Source organism: Triturus cristatus, chromosome 9 (assembly GCF_964204655.1).
Source record: "Triturus cristatus chromosome 9, aTriCri1.1, whole genome shotgun sequence".
NCBI lineage: Eukaryota > Metazoa > Chordata > Amphibia > Caudata > Salamandridae > Triturus > Triturus cristatus.
The window spans coordinates 1,018,458,564-1,018,480,610 of NC_140592.1; the positions used below are offsets into that span (position 1 = coordinate 1,018,458,564).

General features: G+C 43.8%; 1 protein-coding gene across 4 annotated transcripts in view; it reads right to left on the reverse strand.

Moving 5' to 3' along the window:
- The window catches only part of IFT43 (intraflagellar transport 43), a 335,235-nt gene that overhangs the window by 307,557 nt on the left and 5,631 nt on the right, over positions 1-22,047 (reverse strand). For 3 of the 4 annotated variants that reach the window (XM_085626698.1, XM_085626697.1, XM_085626699.1), the window contains exon 2: positions 21,235-21,333. In XM_085626698.1, the coding sequence (XP_085482824.1) occupies positions 21,235-21,333 (99 nt within the window). Of the gene's footprint in view, positions 1-15,770; positions 15,792-21,234; positions 21,334-22,047 lie in introns of all 4 variants that reach the window. The other variant, XM_085626696.1, reaches the window with a different exon arrangement.

The following is a 22,047-nucleotide window of genomic DNA, read 5'->3' on the forward strand; positions in this document are numbered from 1 at the left end:
TTTCACAGGGTAACTATGCTTGATAGCTGGGTTCACACTATTTAAGTAATATGCATACATACATTTATGAAGAAAGGACCTTGAGCTTTATTCCCATTGCATCACAAACGTATAATGCTATTCAGCACTTTCTCAAAGTATGTTATGGTGTATGAGGTCAAGATGGTTCACATAAGTAAAATAAAGTCAAAACATTTTATCTGGTTATTCTGATATTCCTAAACAATTATATGTTTTGCACAGTCAATGCAGATTTAAAAAAGCAGGTCATTATGAGAGGTAAAGATGCAGTTTTTCAAATAGCTGGTAAGGTTCAACATCTGACAAACACTAAAAATTCCTATTTAATAGTGATTCTTTTTCAGTGAATCGTGGCCAACTATGTGTTGACCTTGTAACTAGAGAGATGCAGGACTTGGCGAAACTTTCAAAACTGTTCTGAACTTTTCTCAAACAAACCCAGACACCATATATCAAAATGATAGTGCTTACTGCATTTTCTTTTACCTTGGCAATATTTTGAGAACTGTGTACCTCCTTAAACACACATTTGCCCAGCATAACAATTGTAACTGGAACACGTGACCATTGCTCTGTGCACTCTGCTAAGAGGCCAAGGATTGAATGACCATGTATTCTGAACACCTTTTTGACCGACTAACAGACACTGTCAGAAACTCGTTTTGGTTTTACTCTCAACATGTGGTCGGTTATAAATACATGGAGGCGACTCAGTTCAAAGAATGCACTACACAGGAGTAATATGCTACACAGAAAAAACACACAACATCCTGGAAATAGTTACAATTCTCAGGGCATGCAACATTAAGAAAAACATGTCAAATATAAACATGAACTAAATTGCTGACGGATTACCTTAACGTTTTTTTAATTCTTTGTTCAGAAACCGATCATGGTTTCTTGCCACTAGAGTTAAGAAAATGAATATGGGGCCGATAAAGGTCAGTTTCCATGTCCGTTTTTAATTACAACCGGGTCTGAGATACGGAGGGGCCCGGCCCACTTAAAGCCCTGCTAGTGGCACAAAAACGGTCAGCGCCCTGGCGACACTATTCTCTTGCATAAGCTCACTTCAGTTTAACTTTACGGCGCTTTGTTGCAGCCACTTTAATTTCATCCTGGTTGCTCAACCCTTAAGAACACTTCTCCAGGAAGGGGCATCTCTAAGGCACCTCCGATAAAGAGCCGTGAAGGAACAACAACAGCACCATATGCAAACATCATAAGTACATGAACGAGTTATTCTCTTTTTACAGTCAGAACCCACATGCGCAGAACATTCTTTCAAAGGACGAACAGGTCATCTCTTCTGCGTCTCTAACAGGTTAACCAATCATTGTCTTTAGGGACAGTTATTAAGGGAGTGTCGTGAAATGAGCTTGCTCTTACACTGGCTTTAACACATAACACCCCCTTGACACGAGGAGGAATACGATCTGAGACGAGCAGTGAAATCTCTTCTGTCAGTTTCAACGAGGAGGCGGAGCAATGTCCCGCAGTTCTTTCAAATTGGGATGCAGAGGTTTAACTCTTCCTTTAAATTTGACAGGAATTATATTTTAGTCCGGGAAAGGGACAGATTGCCATGAAACGTGGTGTTGTATTTGACGTTTGTATAGTACAGTGCTACCGCTAGTGATGTCATGAAGAACGTATACAGAAAACCTACTCTGAAACTGTCTGGGGACTAAAATGAATAAAAGAATGCCAATGCGAAGGGTTAAACCCTTCCCAGTTGACTGATCTCCCCCACCCATTGGTAAGATTCCTCCCCCACACTGCAGTGAGACATGGGCTCTTCCGCATACACTAGGCTCAGGGCTTTGTCTCTTGGGCATCAGTGGATACAAGGCCACATCTGTAGATTACCTTTGATAAGAAAGTTGAGTTTCATAAACTGTTACCGAGTACAAGTCCCAGTCAAACCCCTCCTGGCATCTGGATGGCAGAACCTCTAGTTACAACAAGACGAACCCAGTCCCTATTGTAAAGTTCAACCCTCACATTCAAAGTGTCTAACACGGCGGTCTACGGGAAGACAAAACTCACAGCAGCCAGTATCGCCTACTCCCTATCCTAAAAAAGATCTTAATAAACCGTGGGAAGCAAAAAGCAAACACCAATTGAAGTACATGGCAAGATGCCATACATGGAGGACTATGACGATGAGGTCACAGCCTCTGGTCGCTGCTCACCATGCGCTCACTGTGGCATGCTGTGTCAATGATCTCACCGGAGCATCCCAAGGATGAAGGGGAGAGTGACGTACTCCCATTAGGTCAGCGACAAGCTATCTGCCCTCCTTCTTTGGCAAGAGTGGAACATTCCAAGAATCAGTGCGCGCTGCTACACCATGACAGGGGAGGGGATGCAAACACAATTTCTACAGCTATTTTTGTAAGAGCTACATAAAAGATATTTGTAATTGATCTTGAAGTTATTCCAAAATCCATACAGAGCCCCCTAAGGGCCAAAAAGTAGTGGTGGGGGGCAAATGAGAAATATGTAACTCTCAAAGCTTACGGGGTCTCAGGGGCACGAGAATCTTCTTCTGTCACAAGATCTTTTTCGGGACCTTTTTTACAGGCTGGGGAAGTTGGCCAAATTTGGGAACAAGAGTCCAGCAACATTTCTCAGATTCTTACTGAGGAATGTGGCCAAAGTTCAGCTTAGAAGTCTAAAAGCAAGTAGTAGCTGCGAGTCTGTGGTAATGGGAGGGAACCACTCCGCACAGCAGGGTTTGTGAACAGCATTACAGATGTGAAGAGAAATTAAAAGGGCTGAAACCAGAGGGTTTCATGCAGGGCTAAAGTGGAAGCTAAAAGCAGCCCTGGAGATGTTTTAACATTAGACCTAGATTTCACAGACTGAACCCAACCGTCTGAAGAAGTGTTTGGAGATCTTCCCCACTACACCCAAGTAACTTGCCTGGCTTAGTACATTGAAGCATTCTTTTGCTACAGCAGCGCGTTTAGTACATGCCTACCTCAACCCCCCCTAGACTGATATATGTAGCGAGGCACTGGGGGGAGGGGTAGAGGGACAAACTAGGTAGCGGCAGCACACACAGCAGCATACTTCCCAAGCGGCCACACTGGAAGGCCAAATATGGCTGCTCAGCTCAATTCCCGGATGTGATGTGGAAACCTGGGATGACTACTTCTATGGGAAATTTGAATAGGTGCAGACAGATAACGACATCCCCTGGCCAATTCCTGGTGTACAGCGTCCTGACAAACGAGTGTTAGATCGATCTGGTGGGCAGGGGATACTGAACCCGAATATCATGCAGTGACGCCCTTCCTTCTAACAACAGTGGAAGACAGGAGGAAACAATCTTGTTATACAGAAACCTACTGAAAGCCTTTGTAAACCACTGCTGGACCTGAGATCCCAATGGGAACAGGCTCTGGATAAAGAATTATCAGGCGGAGATAGAGACACTATTACGACTTACGAAGCAAAAAGTGAGAAGGAAGAGCAGGTACAAGTGGATCCAGTTCAATGACCTCCATCCAGACATACCTTACACTGGCCCACCTAGAACCCATGCCGAAGCTGCAGGTTACCTGTATATGGTGCTGAAATGCTTGGAGCCGGTACCCTTTTGGTATGCAACACTGCAGGACATAAACAGGACGAGAGGCGATGCCCAGACAGTAACACCGAGAAGTGTCTGTTGGATGCGCTCCCACATTCAGACACAATCAAATACAAAAGGAGATGTGTGGACCTTGGTGTTTCACCAGAAAATGCAGAACAGCTTTGGGGTGGAAGACCATAAACGCCCCCTCAATGAGAGCCTGTCGGTCAGATCTACATCAGTGGGAGACAGCAGAGATTCCTTCTCTGTCTAAGTCCTCCATTAAAGGTCAGAATGTAAGGCATTAGAGGCATGGGAGGAAACATTGGAGATATTTACACATACATCAGGTGACTTACCACCATTCGATGTGGGGACAACGAATGGGAAATACGCGCAGGCTAAGTCACAGCTGCCCCTCCAGTGTCACTCCTACCCTCTTATAACTTACGCAGCGGGACCGTCAAGGTCCCTACCACTCCCCCCATCATGTTCATCATTATTGTCTAATGACAGAGACTGTGTTAATCCCTGCTCTCATGTACATTAGTGTTCCATGGTGTGTGCAATTTGCCTTTAAAAAAGAGCTTTAGATATTACCCATCAAACACACAATCGTATTCCTCCGCACTTGATATAAATCACAGTGGTGACAAACGAATATGTTAAAGTGTACTTGCTTGTCCATTAAACATGTAATTGTTTTCAGTAAAAGTACATGTTTACAAGATAAGTGGGTGATGCTCCATCAATGCTGCTGTCAGGGCTCTCAGGAAAGAGAGACACTCAGCCAATCCAGTCCTGAAGGTAGCACACTCTCCTTAGCCAACCCGGAGTCACAGTAACCCTTACTGAGTAGTCGGTACCATGCAGTCACAAGGAGAATTAAACACATACACTACCCCATCAATACAACGGTCTGCAGTAACACAACCTTCAGAGGTGTACAGCGTTGCATTAATACAACTCAAGCCATGAGCAATACTACCTTTAATGACACATACATGGTACCATCAATGCACAATCAGTCAGGAGCATTACAGCTTCCGTACACTGTACCACTAACACACCTCCAGTGAAGAGCAGACACACAGTCACATTAAGACACCACAAGCCATGAGCAAAACTACCTCCAAGGACATGACCATACCCGGTCCCATCAATGCACATTCAGCCAGGAGCATCCCATCCTCCATACACTGTACCCCTAATGCACCTCCAGTGAAGAGCAGGCACACTGTCACATTAATACATCTCAAGCCATGAGCAAAAATACCACCAATGACACACATACCTGGTCCCATCAAAGCACATTCAGTTAGGAGCATCACAGCCTCCATACTGTCCCACTAATGCACCTTCAGTCAAGAGCAGACCCACTGCCACATTAATACATCTGAAGCCATGAGCAAAACTACCACCAATGACACACACATACACGGTCCCATCAAAGCACATTCAGTCAGGAGCATTACAGCCTCCGTACACTGTATCACCAATGCACCTCCAGTGGAGAATAGATGCACTATTGCACAACAGTCTCCGTACACTGTCCCACTAATGCACCTCCAGTGGAGAACAGATGCACTATTGCATAACAGTCTCCATACACTGTCCCACTAATGCACCTCCAGTGGAGAACAGATGCACTATTGCATAACAGTCTCCGTACACTGTCCCACTAATGCACCTCCAGTGGAGAACAGATGCACTATTGCATAACAGTCTCCATACACTCTATCACTAATACACCTTCAGAGAAGAGAAGATACACTGCTACATTAATACATCTCAAGCCGTGGGCAAAACAACCTCTAAGGACACACACGTACCCGGTCCCATCACTACGCACTCAGTCAGGAGCATACCAGCCTCCATACACTGTACCACTAACGCACCTCCAGTGAAGAGCAGACACTGGCACAATAATATACCTCCACCCATGAGAAAAACAACCTCCAATGACACACACATACCTGGTAGAATCAATGTACATACAGCCAGGAACATCACTGCCTCCATACACTACTACTAAGTCACCTCCAGCGAAGAGCAGGTACACTGTCACATTAATATACCACAAGTCATGAGCAAAACAACCACCATTGACACACACATACCTGGTACTATCAATTCACATTTAGGCAGGAGCAAAACAGCCTCCAATGACGACACACATACACGGTACACTAATGCATTTCCAGTCAAAAATAGATACATGATAGCATGAATGTACCTCCAATTAGGAACATAAGAACCTCCAATGACACAGATATATATATACACTGTCTCAAAAATGTACCTGCGGGCACGCACAAAACAACATCCAATGACAAACAAATGCACAGGCCCATCAATGCTGCTGCCACCAAGAGCAAAACAACCTTCAATGACTCTCACATACACTGTCCTACCAATGCACCTCAATTCAGCAAAACACTGCCCCATGAATGCATCACTAATCAGGAGCGAAACAACCTTAGGTGACACACGTACGCTGTCCCATTAATGCACGTTCAATCAGGAGCGAAATAAACTCCAATGAGACAGACAGACAGACACATACACACACACACAATTGTGCCTTTAATGCACCTCCAATCAGAAGGAAAAATACCTCCAATGACACACATACACGATAACATCGAGGCACATTCAATCAACAGCGTAACAGTCTCAAATGACATTCACATACACTGTCCCACCAATGCACCCCCAGCCAGGAAAACATACCCTGTCACATTAATACTCCTCTAGTAAGGAGCAAAACAGCCTATACTGACAGACACATACATAGTTACATTAACACACCTCGAGCTAGACGCAAACCAACCTCCAAAGACACTCGTATACACTGTCCCATTAATGTAACTCCAGCCAGGGAAATAAAACCTCCAACCACACACACACATATCGTCTCATTAAAGCACCTTAAGTCAGGCACAAAACAATCTGCAATGACACAGATTGCCCCAATAATGTTTCTCTAGCCAGGAGCAAAACAACCTCCAAAGACACACTCACACTGTTCCAATAATGCACCTGGTCAAGTGAAAACCCTCTTCTCTAATCTCTGCCTCACCACCTTTAACCACATCTATATCAAATACGGATGTAACCTTTCTCTTGGGTATATTATCCTTGCCTTCTGTCTCACACCTATGCTCCTGATTATCTACATGTGTGCATCTCACACTAAATTCTGCATCTCCTTTGCACTGCCAATAAAGCGCTATGATGTCCTACAGGACAGAATTCAATACCTAACAAACATACCTTGTACCATTGATGCCCATCCAGCTAGGAGTAAAAACATCCAAACACTATCCCATTAATGCAACGCCCGAAAGGAGTTAAACAATCTTCAATGACTCAGAAGCTTTCTATCTCATGAATGCACCACCAATCAGGAGAAAAACAACCTCCAGTGAGACACTATTTCATTAATGCACCCTTAATCGGGAGCAAAACTGCCCCCAAGTTACGCCAACATACACTGTTCAATTAGGAGCAAAACATATTCCAATGAGTTACACACATCAACACGTCACCCCCAAACACTATCCCATTAATGCAACACCCATCAGGGGCAACACAGCCTTCAATGACAGATGTAAAGAAATGCCTCTTTTTGGATATTCACCCCCACATTTTTGGACTGATGCTGCTGGTTTATCGAACCTGAGAGTGCACAGAGGCCTGCTAACCCAACCTCAGTGCCAGGGTTATAACCCCAACAAAGTGTCTGTCGAATTGGCTAACCCCAATTGGCAGGTAATGACTTACTTATAAGTCCCCAGTATATGGTACAAAGACTACCAAGGGCATGTAAGGCAGATGGTCTACCCAGGCCTGCAGCACTTCTTGTGCCACTGTGTGTATGACAAAGTACAAAATGGCTCCTAGCTTACCACTGCAGACCGGAAGGGCAGTTGTCACAGTGCCAGTTCGACTTTGTCATTACCATTAATGGCAAAGGCACCAGTTCCCTTAATAATATATGTAAGTCTCCCCAAAGGAGGGCCTATAGGGTCCTAGAGCAGGGAGCTGTATATTATTAAGAATGACGTAGTTTATATGTGTCTTACAGCGAAACCCCTAAAATTGACATTTTGCTGTGGAAAAGTTAGTAGCCCCATAGGCTAATGCCAGATTAAAGGCTGACACCCAAGCCTGACTAACTTCTGAATGGGACTACCTAACTGGGTACTGTAAGGTAACAATTAATTGTAGCATTGACCCCAACCTGATACCCAGGTCGAATATAATGTCACTATTAAAGTAAGGCAACGTTTAGAAAGTTGCATCTCTGAGCCCCAGGGGTCCAGCAGCGTCACACAGTTTGCGACCCACAGACAGTCAGCTTTCTGCCCATCTGGAGAGTCATGTGAACGACTCCCAAGCTTAGGTTCAAACAAAGGCTGCAGCAGGGTGAGGAGTTACCTCCCTTTCATAGGAAGGCATTTGGGATTTTAGCCTAAAAGGCAAACTTCAAAGGGGGAAGCCACCTTTGATGGGCAAACAGTGATAACACTCCCAGAGGGGCTGTCTTTTGTTCCTGTAGACTAGATGGAGACAGGGCCAGAGAGGAAAAACCTGTCTTCAAACTGGTTTTCCCGTGGGAGTGTAGCCCCTACGTAGTGACACCTCTAGGGCAGGGTACTGAGGTCCTAACATCCAAGGAAGGATCCTGACATCTTGGGAGTGGCCAGAATGGTGCACTCTGGGATTGCTAGATGCCACACATCGCCGGACAAGCATCACAAAAAGGGAAGGGACCTGGTAGCCCTTTGGCTATTGACCTGGTGGTCCCTTCAGGGCAGTTTAACAGAATACATTGTGCACCCTAGCACTCTGAACTCTTAGATCACGCTGAATTTGGCAAAAAGGACGAAAAAGGACTGCCCCTGCACTGCACAAAGAGAGGCTGCACCGCCTGCTGGACTGCAACTGCTGCACTTTTGGGCTAGCAAAGTTAGGACTGTGCCTGCGACTCCTGGCTCAGGGAAAAGTTGATCCATAGCCCCAGACAAAATAAGTGACTCAAAGGGTCAGTCTGCTGATCCCCTGAAACTAGCTCCACGGATAAAACAGCAGAAAAAGCGATCGGAGAAAGATGGCTGGTAAGTGCTGCAAGGTGCCCCAAAAGACTGATCCTCGACAGCCAAAAGCTGCACCTGAGTCAGCCAGACTCAGGAGTGCCGCCAGAGTCTAGTTTGGTCGATCAAGAGGGACACTAGCCCCCACTAAAGTATTTTGCTGCAACCAATGTGCTCAGAGACCAGTAGTCGAGCAGCGGCTGGCCTTCCACTGTCTCGAAGAGGACTTTGTGAGAACCCTCCCTCTGTGGCCGGAGTCGCCCCACATCACCTGTGGATTGAAGAATCAGCACATTGACGCCCCCGTCAACCACACCATAACCGGAGCATCTTTGAGCATCTTTCCATCCGCCACCCCCTGCATCAGGACCACTCCTTCGTAGTCTAAGGCGGTCTTGCTGTAATGGCTGGAAGTGGACTAGAAAATACTCTAGTGGTCAGGTAACTGTCCATATTTACCCCACTGTCCCCCTAGACCTTCTTCCTGTCAGATTTGGTCACTAAAACTGGGCCGGAGTAGCCAAACTAACTGTTTCAAACTATTGAAAAGTTTGCAAAGTTTCTGTTGACCAGTGCTTGTTTGCATTTGTAATTACAAGTGATAAAACCTTCATAAATGTGTGTCTTCGGAATCCTCCAGACGATACTGCCCATCAAGGTCTCTAAAAAATCATAAAAATGCAACCAATTTTATAAATTGATGTTGTGTTTCTTTCGTGTTGTGTGGCTTTCTTATCTTATTGGTGGTACTGTTTAATACTTCGCACTACGTTCCTTTGTCTAAGCCTTGCTGCTCGAAGACACAGCTACCCAGGGTTGAGATTGAGGTTTTACAAACGAGCCTGACAGGTCCCAATAAAGGTTTTGCAAGTATTCCACGATAAGGCTACCTAACATTTCATATAATAAACCCAGATCCTCACAACACACATGCATGCTATTCCATGAGTGCACCACTGATCAGGAGGAAATGGCACATACGTATGCCGTCTCATTAATGCACCTCCAATCAGGAATAAAAGAATCATAAATGGCACACACGTACGGTGTACCAATAATGCACCTCCATTGAGGAGCAATACAGCTTCCAGTGACATGTACTGTCCTACACTCGGCTTCAGAAATAACACTTTCAATCACTAGCTGAGCACATATTTCAGTGACTACGCCCCTATGCACCTTAGCACTGTTTTGGACACAGCAGATGTGGGAGAGCACAACGTCTCTTGACACAGTGCATTGCGAGAGCTCTGTGAATGTTTCAGTAGTGTGACAGCTGTGTATGTCTCAGTAGTGCCAGGGCTTTAGCAGATACAGCCGGGGTGGGGTTCTTTATGGCTCTGCAACTTGGCAGACTAAAGCTCGCAATTAACGCTTTAAAGAATACAGCATCAAAGAAGAGCCAGCAGGAGCAAGGAAGAACGAAAGATGGATGAACAGAAAAGGAAAAGGAAGGAAGGACTATTGAATCGGAAGAAGGCTGGATGTATGAGTGGGTGAAAGGATGAGTGACTGGACAGGCAGATGGTCAGGTCAAAGAATGGCAGAGTAAAGGGAAGAGATGGCTCCATAAATGGAAAAGTGGGTGAATGGATGGGTGGATATACAGGTGAATGGTTGGCAGAGTGGGTGGATGGTTGGCAGAGTGGTTGGATGGGTGGATGGCAGAGTGAATGGCTTGGTGGATGGCTGAGTGAATGGGTGGATGGCAGAGTGGATAGATGGATGGCAGAGTGGATGGATGGAAGGCAGGATGGATGGATGATGGATGGATGGCAGAGTCGATGGTTTGATGGATCGATCGAAGCATGGATGGATGGCAAAGTAGTTGAATGGAATGGGAACATATTGAATGATGGGTGAAAGAATGAGTGGATGACAGTATGTAAAGGTGAAAATGTGGATATCAGCAGATGAATTGAAAGGTGAAAGGATGAGTGGATGGATGCTGTGATGGAAGAGACAAGGGAGATTTTCTAGGAGGGGTTGGTCTCACTTGATTGGGGCCATCAGAGTTTTAGGTCGGAGTGGAGGATATTTTAACATTCTGGCTACTCCCTTCAGTGGAACAGCTGTGCACGTCTCAGTAGCGGGATGGCTGCGCACATCTCAGCAGAGCACTACAGACTCTGAGGAGCAAAGTCACAGTAAGGAAACCATATCCTCATTACTGCCATGCCCCACAACCCTTCAAGAATCTTCCATAAGGAGTTTTTGTCAGAGGAGTAAGACATCAATCCTACTGGAAATTCAAAAGGTGCTGCTCTGTTCAAGCCGCAGCGTTCCTAGGTTTTGTCTCTGTTTTTAACGCTCTATTTTAATTACTGATTCAGTTACACATCCTTCGTATCTCTGAATGAATTCACTTATGTAGCTCTCTCATCACCATGTACGACATAGGTGGTTCCTAACGCATTAGCCGAATAACCGTGACAGTTTCCTAAAAACAGGAAGGTTGTTCTTCCAGTGGAGATGGAGGGAGGAAATTCAGAGTTGAGACGGTTGCACTCTAATGCTCGACCAGGCCCTGAAGTGAGTTATTTCCTGAGGAGAGACTATGTGACTATCTCCAAAGGCATGCTTGTGAGCAACACATGGGGCAAAAGTAACAACTACACTTCTAAGTTAACCGTATAGCTTACACTTTTTAATAAACTGACTACTTATAGGTATTCACAAACTCCAATTGTAAATTACTACTACTTGTACTGCCCTCCCACTGAAAATAATGGAGGTAGGGACTTAAAACAAATCCCCATAGGAAATCATTCTGAATTAAATTAAATAATTTAAAATGGTTAAAACAATAACTAAATTAAAAATGGAACCTTCTCATTGCTCCTTCAATGTACTGTGGACGATTCTTTGTACTCTCCTATCGAAGCTGCCGAACCTCCGGGTTGTCGGCTGAATAGCTGTGTCCAGATTCTTGAAGAAATAAAGGTTTAAAAAAAAAAAAAAAAAAACAATAACTAAATAAATGTAAATTAATATTAAATAAATATATATATATATATATATATATATATATATATATATATATAAAAAGTAGTGCATATTTATCATTTAATCCTAAAATATGTTATTAACCTATTTTGAATTTTAAAATATTGTCAAATAAATTGTATTAAAATGATTACATTTTAATTAATTCTACACATCACTTTTAATAAATATTAATGCACATTAAAAAATATTTTTTCCTAGGTTGGGGATTTATTTTGTAATTTAAACTTAAAGAAAATAGTTGTAATGTAATATATTTCCATTAATTAAAGGTTTATTTCAAAATGTACCTAATAGTTTTCTAGCATTTTTTTTAAAATTTGATCTATTTTTAAAGTAAATATATAACATGAATTTACATTATTATTTAGCAAAAAAATATCTTTAATATTTATTTTTGAGTTACACAAACTTTTTTTCCCCCTTATGCATTACCATGCGGTGATCCCCACCCTGACTACACAGTATTTTCTTGGTCCATTTCACTGTCATGTCTTCTGATATTTCTCCCAATAAAGTAATTTTCTGTAAGGTCACTGATGGCTACAGTCATGGGTTATCACTTCCAAACATGGCAGCAAATTCTCTGGGTCTTCATATAAAACTTGCTGGCCCGGAGGTTGCTAACATAATTGCAATGGTCCACAACTCAAAAAGGCTGAGCACCCCTGCCATAGGAGTTCAGTGCAATACTATGCAAGTCCTCTTTCATTCATTCTTTTTTTGTGTCAAGTACAACCCTTTAGCACTTTACTTTCAAGACAGCGAGGCAAAGAGGTCCCAGTCTAAGTCAGGGAGTCGGTGCTCTACAGCAGTGGTTCTGAACATGTTGACTTCTGTGGATCCCCACTAAATCATTACTGGAACCCAGGGACCCCTACTGTATCACTATAGGAATCCAGGGACCCCCACTGAGTCGTTACTGGAAGCTGGGGACCCAGGCCTAATTATTTCCGATGATTGTATGCTCACCACAAACCCCCCTTTCTAGCCCAGACCCTGCAATGCTCTCCAGGTGATCCCTCGAGCCTAAGACTAAGTCCCTCCTACCCCTGCTAAAATTGACTAAGGTGCCCACTCAATGTGCATGCCCATAACTACACCTATAGGGGGAGTCCAAGGGATTCTTGAGCTAAAATGTAGTGCATTTATATAATGTAGTGCATTTATATAGCGATCCGCACACCCCCGAAAGGGTCTCTCAGGCGCTGTGCACATACCGCTGTGGAACGCTTCCTGGCCTTTCCCTGTGAAGTGTCCACTCCTGGGCACCCCCAAGGTGAAGCCAGGCATCCTAGCGCTTTTGGGGCCGTTGTGGAGATTAAGCAAGCTATTGCCCAGAGTTGCAGAGTGGGACCCATGATTAGAATAGGCACCGAGGCGAGAATTATCGGGTCCGGGGAAATTGAGCCCAAGACCCACCGAGGTGGGAATTGAACCCTGGTCCGGGCCAGACCTCTGCATCAGGGTCTGCCGCTCTAACTATTGAGCCACACTTCTCCAGAGTTCATAGGGGGACTGCAGGTATTCCCACCTCGGTCCTAATCGAGATAAAGATGCAATATCTTGTACCCACCAGTACCTAGTGAACCACTTAAAATCAAAGGAATATTTTGGTGCTGGCTCACATCCAAGAAATGTCCGAATGCAAATGCAATTTTGTTGATTTGACTACACTTCCTGAGTCATATCTTTCCTGCACTGGGACATCCACAGAGCCAGGGGGACAACTGTGGGCACGCAGACTCTCTCGATGCAGGACTATAATGTAGACTATTTCCACAACTGCTTGGCGGATTTAGACGTACTTTGCACAGATATACTCAGCAACGCCCCACCTAATAACCAACACCCACCGCTAGACCACGAGGGAGAACAGTAGGCCCCCAGGGCCTTTTGGGGGACATTGTAGACAGAAATTGGAGCTAGGGACAAGTCGTTGCAGAGCTGATCCTTCCACTGGGCCACATGCAGGTGTTAGATGGATAGTTCTTTTGTTCTGCTTCCCCTGAATTGGTGCACTTCTAGCATCAACCCTACACAGCAAGCTAGCTTCTTTATTAAAGCAAAGTTCAGGAGTGACATTGCATAGCTGCCTAGTTGCCAGGCACCTGGGTCGATGACTCCACACGTCAGACTCTCCTCTAGGGGATGCAGCCCGCCATTGTCTTTGCGTAAGCTGCCAGTCAACAGCTCTTTTTTCAGGGGTCTTGCTCCAGGACTGGCCCAACCTTAAGGAAATCTAGCAATCAAAGTTCCTGGCTCTCACCGGCACATTAAGCAGGGCATCTGCCCACTATTTATTTTCTCAAACTGGTCCAGTCACAATACAGTAGGAAGAGGGCTGATCCGTGCAAGCCCTGTATTGTGACTGGACCAGTTTGAGAAAATAAACAGTGGGCAGATGCCCTGTTTAATGTGGCAGTGATTCTCACGACTATGGATGGATATGGCCACACCCACCTTTTAACGCAATAACTATATGAGAGAGCCAGGTACTTTGATTCTTAGTTCCAGGTAACTCAGTCACGCTGCTGAAAAAGGTAAGACTGGAAGTAATTTTTGACACCTACACAGTCTACACAGAAGACTGTAAACATAGCTTCTGACATTTATTACATTAAATTCTAGCATAGAATTCACACTTTCCTCAACGAAGAACCATTATCAGCTCCAAAGGGACTACTGTAATGCCATGCAATCAGTGACACAAGTAATCAGTTCAAAAGCAACATGTCCTGCAGAAAAAGAAACAAAAAATCTATGATATTCTCGAATTTTGTCTTGCATGGGTGCTTTAAAAGAAGTGTTAGAACTGTATGGTCATGCATGAATGGTTCACATCTGGATGGGGGTGTGTATGCAAAAAAGAAAGTAATGATTTATAAATTCTGAGTCGATACACAAAACCATTTTGCACTTGCAAGCCCTGAAATTAGCAAACCTGCACGGTTTGAGACCACAAAACGTATTTTTTCCATTAACTAAATCCACTTTGCAGTCTATTCAAAATCACAATTGCGAAGTGGCGCCCCTTTCTAATTTCGAGCCACAATGCTATTTATCAATGGTTTGCAACCACATCTACAGACACAAACCATTACTCAGTTACCAACACCACCTTTGAGATAGCTCCCCCTTTGTGAACGCTGTGGGGCAACCTCGAGGGGAGCAATCAATGGTTCACAAGCTGCTCCGCCCGACTATATTCTCCTACGGGAATTCTTTTTAATTTAAAAGCAACACTAATTCCTTTAAGGAAAACAGACTGCATAAAAAGGATTACATTTCCCGTTTGTAATGCAAACCCAGGGATTGTGGTCTGTTGTTCTAACCTGGCCACAATCCCTCTGTTTGTTGTCAATTGCAGGAAGTCGCAAATAACAAAAAGTCTAATTAATAATCATTAGGTAAGTCATTCTCTGCCCCCAATGACTGTAAATTTTGTGAAGCAACCTATTACTACATAGGTAGTATCGTAAAATCAGACAGGTCGCAAAATGTTGGTGCAAAATGTTCGATCACTTTAGTACATGGGGCCTTTTGTCCTTAAACCATACAGTACCAATCTGCTATGATTTACCAATAAATTCAAATTATTATGCCCTTTCGGTATTGAGTGGGCCTTTTATGACCTCTCTTTGCTTCCAGTGGTTGGTTTAAATACTTACTTGAGACTAGAACCAGTTGCCAATCTAGTTGTCTCTGTGCACTGGTGTTTCGTTACGATTAAATGCAGTGAGTAATCGCAATGCGTACATACTTTACTCAACTTCGTGGTCATACATGATGCCTGAGATGCTGTGAACTAGGGAGAGGGTATTGAATTTTACTCTTTCTCTGGCTGGAAGCCAGATAACTGTGAACCTAGTTAATACCTTGTTTTGGTCTTGCCTGAGCCTACACCTTTCCTCCTTCCAAGTGACTCAGATTTGGTGATCTTCCATGTGAATACCCACAACCCAATCCCATACACTTTATCAGAAACCAACATACATGGAAGAAACTGTGAGCATACACAAAGAGCCATAGACAGGCACACATATGTAAAAAGCGTGTACCTTTTCACCATCCTCTTCATCCTAAAATGGGGACCAGCATGGAAAGAAATGATGAAACAAAAATGTTATGTTGTGAGCAAAAGAAATGATGCAGGCAGCAAATTCTACAGCTTGAGGTGTGTGAAAACTGCACAAACCAAACCTGTCACAGAGGCTTGCACAGTACACCCTGAAGCTCAGCTATATATAAACATGTTGAGAGCAGGGACTTGGGAGCCCATATGCATGCATGCACTGCCTCATGCTGGCATGGTTGGCTACCACAGGACAAATAAATACGTCGAAAATCATCCACCTCACGCAACACCACTGCAGATGCCTAGGATGCTTGGATTGAAAGGTTTGCTGCTGAAGCATTACGCTCTGAAAGATAAATGTTGATTTCTACCAAACTCAATGGCATTTACAATGTCAAAAAGACACCATGTGCTTCCCCCATTTCTTTTGGTAACGAGAGCTAGAAAGGGGTGATACAAGATTATTCACTTACTTGCACTGTATCTCTATAAGCCTTTTACAATACTCACAAAAGTTGTTCTCTTCCACAGTCACTGAATGTAGCTCAATGCATTTAGCAGATCTTTCATCGCAAGACATACACCAATGCACTCTCGACACAGGTGTTTGTCCTGTGGTGATTTTTTTCCCTTCCTCCACTTCTCTGTATACCTTTTCTTGTTTTGCTGCTGTTCTGTGTTGTTGAAGAGTGCTGGTAGGGTTTTTGTAGCAGACCAAGTAAACCCACAACCACATACAGATCGCGGTCTGCCTTAGGAGTTACGTCCATATATGACACCCACCACTCTTCTATACCAAGAAGGAGGAGTGTTATACATTTTTTTTGTTTCGGGGTGGGAGAGGGGTGCTATCCTCGTATCCCTGCTCGCTAGTTCCATCCTGCCATTGTATTTCGTATTCGGTCTACATCACATAGCTTGTATACGTAGTGCAGTACAGTACATGCAGTGAAATGTCATTCTGCAGGTGCAATGCTCACGAAGACCACATACTGATTCAGAGCTGTTCTCATGAATACATTATTTGTAATTCTCCAGAGCATTTCTTATTATCATAACTCTATAATCTAGACGTACAACCCTGCTGGAATATACATACCTCTTCTAATGCATGTACATTTATTTGCCTGATTCACAAATCTGGCAACGACTGAAAGAGTCAGTTTTTATCCAAAAAAAGGATACCCATCAGGTGTAAATGCATTTACTACTGCATAATTGTAGGCCACAACTGCGTTCAGTTACATAATAATAAACCCCATGCCAGGGGTAGGAATGGGGAGTGAGGGTCACAGTGTGGTAATGGGGAGGGAGGGTCACAGAATGGTTTGTCTTACCAGTTTGTGAACATCCACAAACTTGTGAGTTTATGGGTGTTCACATTCACCTCTCTAACCCTTTCAACAAGTCCACAATTTGCTCCAGCAAAGGGCTTCCATATAGTGTGTGGGTATGCAGGAGAAGGTCTTGCACCACAGGTAAGAAATGCTTTACCTGTGGAGAAAAGAAGGAAAAAAAAGAACAAGCATTGGCATAGCCATTAGGTCTCGCCTTTGGGACTTAGAAGTTTTTAGCAATGCAGCACATTATCCTTGGTGCTACAACATCTATTGTTATTTCACGTGCCACTGGTGAACAGCCACGCTGTGACTAGCAGTGCAGCCTGTAGGTCCTGAGCGTGACAACGATGTCATTAATGTCCTAAACGTTCCATTCTATGATAGTCCTGGTCACGTTTCACAATTGATTCTGTTCTGGCTTCCCCTGAATAATTCCAGCCATTGGCGCATGTTATCTGCAGACCATTATGTTATTTATTTAATCCATAACCGAAAACACAATGTTGCCTTTACTAACAGCTTGATCTGTCTGTTTTCGTTGTTACTGAGCTGTTGTTTCTATGATGGCTGCCATCTGTATTCTCCCTCCTGGTGTCTTGTGAACCGCTTTAATGCCCTTGGGATAAAGCTGCGCTGTAGAAAATTGCAAAAATAAATTTAAATTGTGCCAACTCAATGAAAACAGCCAGGGCCCATGTAAGCAATACTCAAGCGACAAGCAGAATGGATTGTAGAAAATAAACTCAGATCATGACCAACTCGCAAATTATATTGGTTGGATATATAATAAACCTCTGAAAAAGGAGTTTTATAGTGGTTGTCGAGACAGTCCACTAACTACGTGGGCCGTTCAGGGAAAAGTGGAATCTCCTGTTTCCCCATTAGCACTTAATGGTGCCACTCTGCTGAAACTAACGGCTGTCCAGCGCGATGATAAGCACAACCCTGCACTTGTGGTTGAAGGCGAAGAGGCTTTGAGACAGGAAAGAGCCTCACGGTTGTCCCCTGTTCTGCCTTTCGGGGAAAAGTCCATATCCATAATCCTCCTCCTGGTGCTGCTGTCCCTCCACTGGGCTCCGAGTATGTGACATATAGTCGAAGCCTATCTAATGTCCCTGACCAGTTTGTTATTGCTACTTCAGCCCTTTTGTTCTTCAGAGCTTTGGGGCATGCAGGTGCTCACAAATCACGTAGGAGGAAACATTTTCTGAGAGGTTGGGAAAGCATGATCAATCTGGATTGGTTGGGGATGCTTCTCGTGGATTGGCTAGGAGTGAATTTGTTGTTTATTGGCTGTGATGTCCTGGGGCCTGCGCCCTGCAACCAAAGTAGTTACACTCTCCCAAACGCAGATCTGTCAGCATATGGATTCATGCTGCAACACTAGTGCACAGTTTTATTGATTGTTGTCTTTAAAACTATTGGGCAACCGCAGTAACAACAACGCGTGTGCATAACTTAAAGGAGGACGTCCTTTGTTTTGTATTTCATGGTTCAACCCGAAGATTAAACTTCACTTGAAAAACAAAATACACCGTGAGGACAAAACCTGCGCTTTTATACGAGGCAAACCCACTTAAATGACACACACAATCTTTGTTTTTAATCGTTTAATCGCATTTTAATTAAAACCAACAGAAACAATGTTCCCGAATCTAAATACAATAGCTGGAGCAGCAACACATGGAGACCAGCTGCTGGGATCCTGGTTGAGAGTGGCGGGCATAGGCCAATGGGGAGTCTGTGATTCTCCCCTCGAGAGTTACCGTTTACGCCCCATCCCCCCCCCGGCCCCCCCCACCCCCGCTCCCCAAGTACAAGACTCTATGGCCATCGAATGAAAAGCGGGATGGGATACTAAAAATAGACAATAATAAAAATGGCGCTTGGAGACATGGAGCTGAGCTCGAAACAAGAGCAGGAAACTAACAAAAGAAACAGTTCCCCGAAATGAAGAGATAAGCACTAATGTGAAACAATACCAGAAATTAGGAAACAAATAAGCACAAGGCGGTACAAAGAGGACAGACTGCCCATTAGCAAGAAAGCCTTGTTAAAGGACAAATAAAGTCACGAATAAAAAGGCAATGGGTGGGCCATAAACCCACAGAGTGAATACAGCATGCCTTGAAGAAACAGCGCATGCGTTGTCTAGGATCGAACTAAAAAGGGCAGGCTTTGCATAATGTGGAATTTTACTGTTTACCACTCTGAATTGGGATGATAGCTAAATAACATTGCCACTAGTACAACTGGAAACCTGCAATTGGTGCAGCTTTTCAGACATTATATTGGCAGTGTTTGTGAATTGCAAAAAGTAGCAAATCTGCAACTGTTCACAGGAGACCTACCACGAGTGCACATGTACAGTTTTCTTTTGTGAATTGACTCAGGACAGTCAAAGTTGTCTTCATATCTTTTCTCCTGCACCTTCTTTCCAACCTCTACAGATGCAGGTCCTTGCATTGATCTTTCCATGATTTCAAGAGGGCTCATGTGACTCCATCTAATCCATTCCTTGCCTTAAGACCAAGCGTCCAAAACTGACACCGTACTTTAGTGGACTCAGTTATTAGATGAGGCATTATAAATGATTTGTGCAGGTGTATGATTCTTTTGAGGTCAAAACTCCACGTTTTGAAGTGGACAATTGTTTAGGATTGCGACTTGTGGGCTGGTAAAGTTCTCACACGCATACACGCAGTAGTTTGAAATTATAGCCCTTCTCCTCACTGGTCGTATTTGTAGCGTAGGGCTTTAGTTCAACTTTTCAGGGGAGGTCACAGCTGTAACTAGGTGGGTCGAATCAATTAGCTCAGAGTACATACAGGATTTGGGGTTCTAGTACGATTCTTGTATATCTAAATTGGGGTTTAATCTCTTTTTATCATTCCTCCCCGAGAGTAACTTTAGAATCTGTTCAAGTCATCGTATTCTCACATCTGGATGAAACTTCTGCATGTGTGAAATGATTGGGACCGACAGAGGACCTTTGAGCTGTCAATATTAATTTCTACAGTTAAGGAATATAAAAGTATCCATGTATTTTGCTTTTCACATTTTTTACTCCAAAGGGTTACAATTTTGTGGAGCTGAGTTCCCTTTGAAACACATTGGCTGGTACACTTTATTAGTCTTTCCATCAGATCCACACATTTATCTTTTAGAATTAAAACATTAAGCAGGCTAGTTGAAGGCTGTCGTATGAAAGGAGCAGATGAATGCTTAAAATATTTTTCAAAAAGTGTTTTCCCCCCTATAATTTCTCTTTTTTTGTTCTGGGGAATGCAGGGGCTTTTTATATTTTTGAATACTCCCTCCACGAAAATAAGACAGGTAGACTGGTCTGCTCAGTGGCGGGCCTCAGCGGGACAGTTTAGATTGAACTAAAGGAACTGGCAGGCAGCACAGCAGGAAACTAAAAGAGGGTGTAGGAAAGCAGTGATTTCACTACTACTGGCTATTTACATTTGATTAACCCCCCAATAGCACATCTAATTGATGTGGAGGACTGGATTAAAGTTGCGTTGAGCGATGCACCTCTGTCCATTCATACTTAAGTAGTAGAAGAGCACCAGTTGTGTAAGCAAGAGTACCATTGGCCCTAATGCAAGCATGGTACATGGGTCTCTCTATAGCCACCACCCTGAGTGGTAAAAGAATCCATAATAGGGGGAACAAGTCCAGTGTAGAAAAATAAGCGCTGGTGGCCATCACTAGCTCTAATTAAGCACTGATCAAAGCTGATTTACATATGGTTGAGGCTAATCTGACGTGGCATTGTGGGGAAAAAAGGATGGACTTGGATATGGCTCGAGTAATTACCAGTGGTCTCGATTAATTCAAGCATCCCACTAATCACTTTTTAGTTTATTTCTTTAAAGAACACATCATGATGCAGCAATGTCCACTTTCGCACTAAGAACTTAGCTACCCTTTGAATCCCACCTTGACTGTATCTTTTTCTTCAACCCTGCATAGCACTCAACTGCAGTTCATCTAGGTTTGTACTACACAAATACCACATAGAAACATATGCATACATAAGATGTTTTTCACAAGCATTCTATTTCACCAAATACCACCACCTTAAGTGTCAGTACCCACCTCTGCAACAGAAGCTGAAGCAGAATTTTTTCTAGAGGAAGTAGTTTCCTCTCGTGAGGAATCCTGGGCTGCCCGGGCTCTCCTCCCCATCTTTATGCCCTGAGAAAGAAAAACAGAAGAGGCTCTTACCGTGTCACAGGTGCATCAAATGAGTTTTGCAGTGATCTACATAAAGAAAGAGGGAGTAGGAAGAATGGGCACAGCAAACTATTCATGTCCAGTCTCTACTCTCTACTTGTCACTGAACACAACGGTCTCCTTTCAACTTCACCTTGCAGCTGTACTGATTGTAGACTGCCCTGACTATCTGCCACTTCTTTTCTCTGCTCCTTTCCTTCCTACTATGTCTCCCCTCTTCTTTCTCTCCTTCACCTATCTCCTGCTTTCTGTTCATGCCACTTTACTCGCTACTTTTCCCTGCTATCTTCTCTGTTCTTACTCTTTCCTCTTTCCCTTTCTCCTCTCTGCTTGTCTACCACTCTACTCATTGATTCCTAGTCAATTTCTATTTGTATGTCTTGTCTCCATCTTTCCTACTCTGCTTGACGAGTCCTTACTCTCCTCCTTAGTCATCAGTGTCCTTCTCTTTTCTCTAAACCATCTTGAGCCTGTCTATCTTCCTCTTTTGCCCCTTTAAACAAGCCCTGCTCATCTCCCATCCTTCTGTGATCGGCATGAGTACTCACGCACCAGTGATATTTCCAGTTGAGGGGCTCTCCTTTTGGCGAAGCTCACTGGTCTGCGTCTGCAGCGCGTGCATTTTCATGTCATGCATGTGCTGCGCGTGCACCAAAGCCTGGCTCTAAAAGAGGT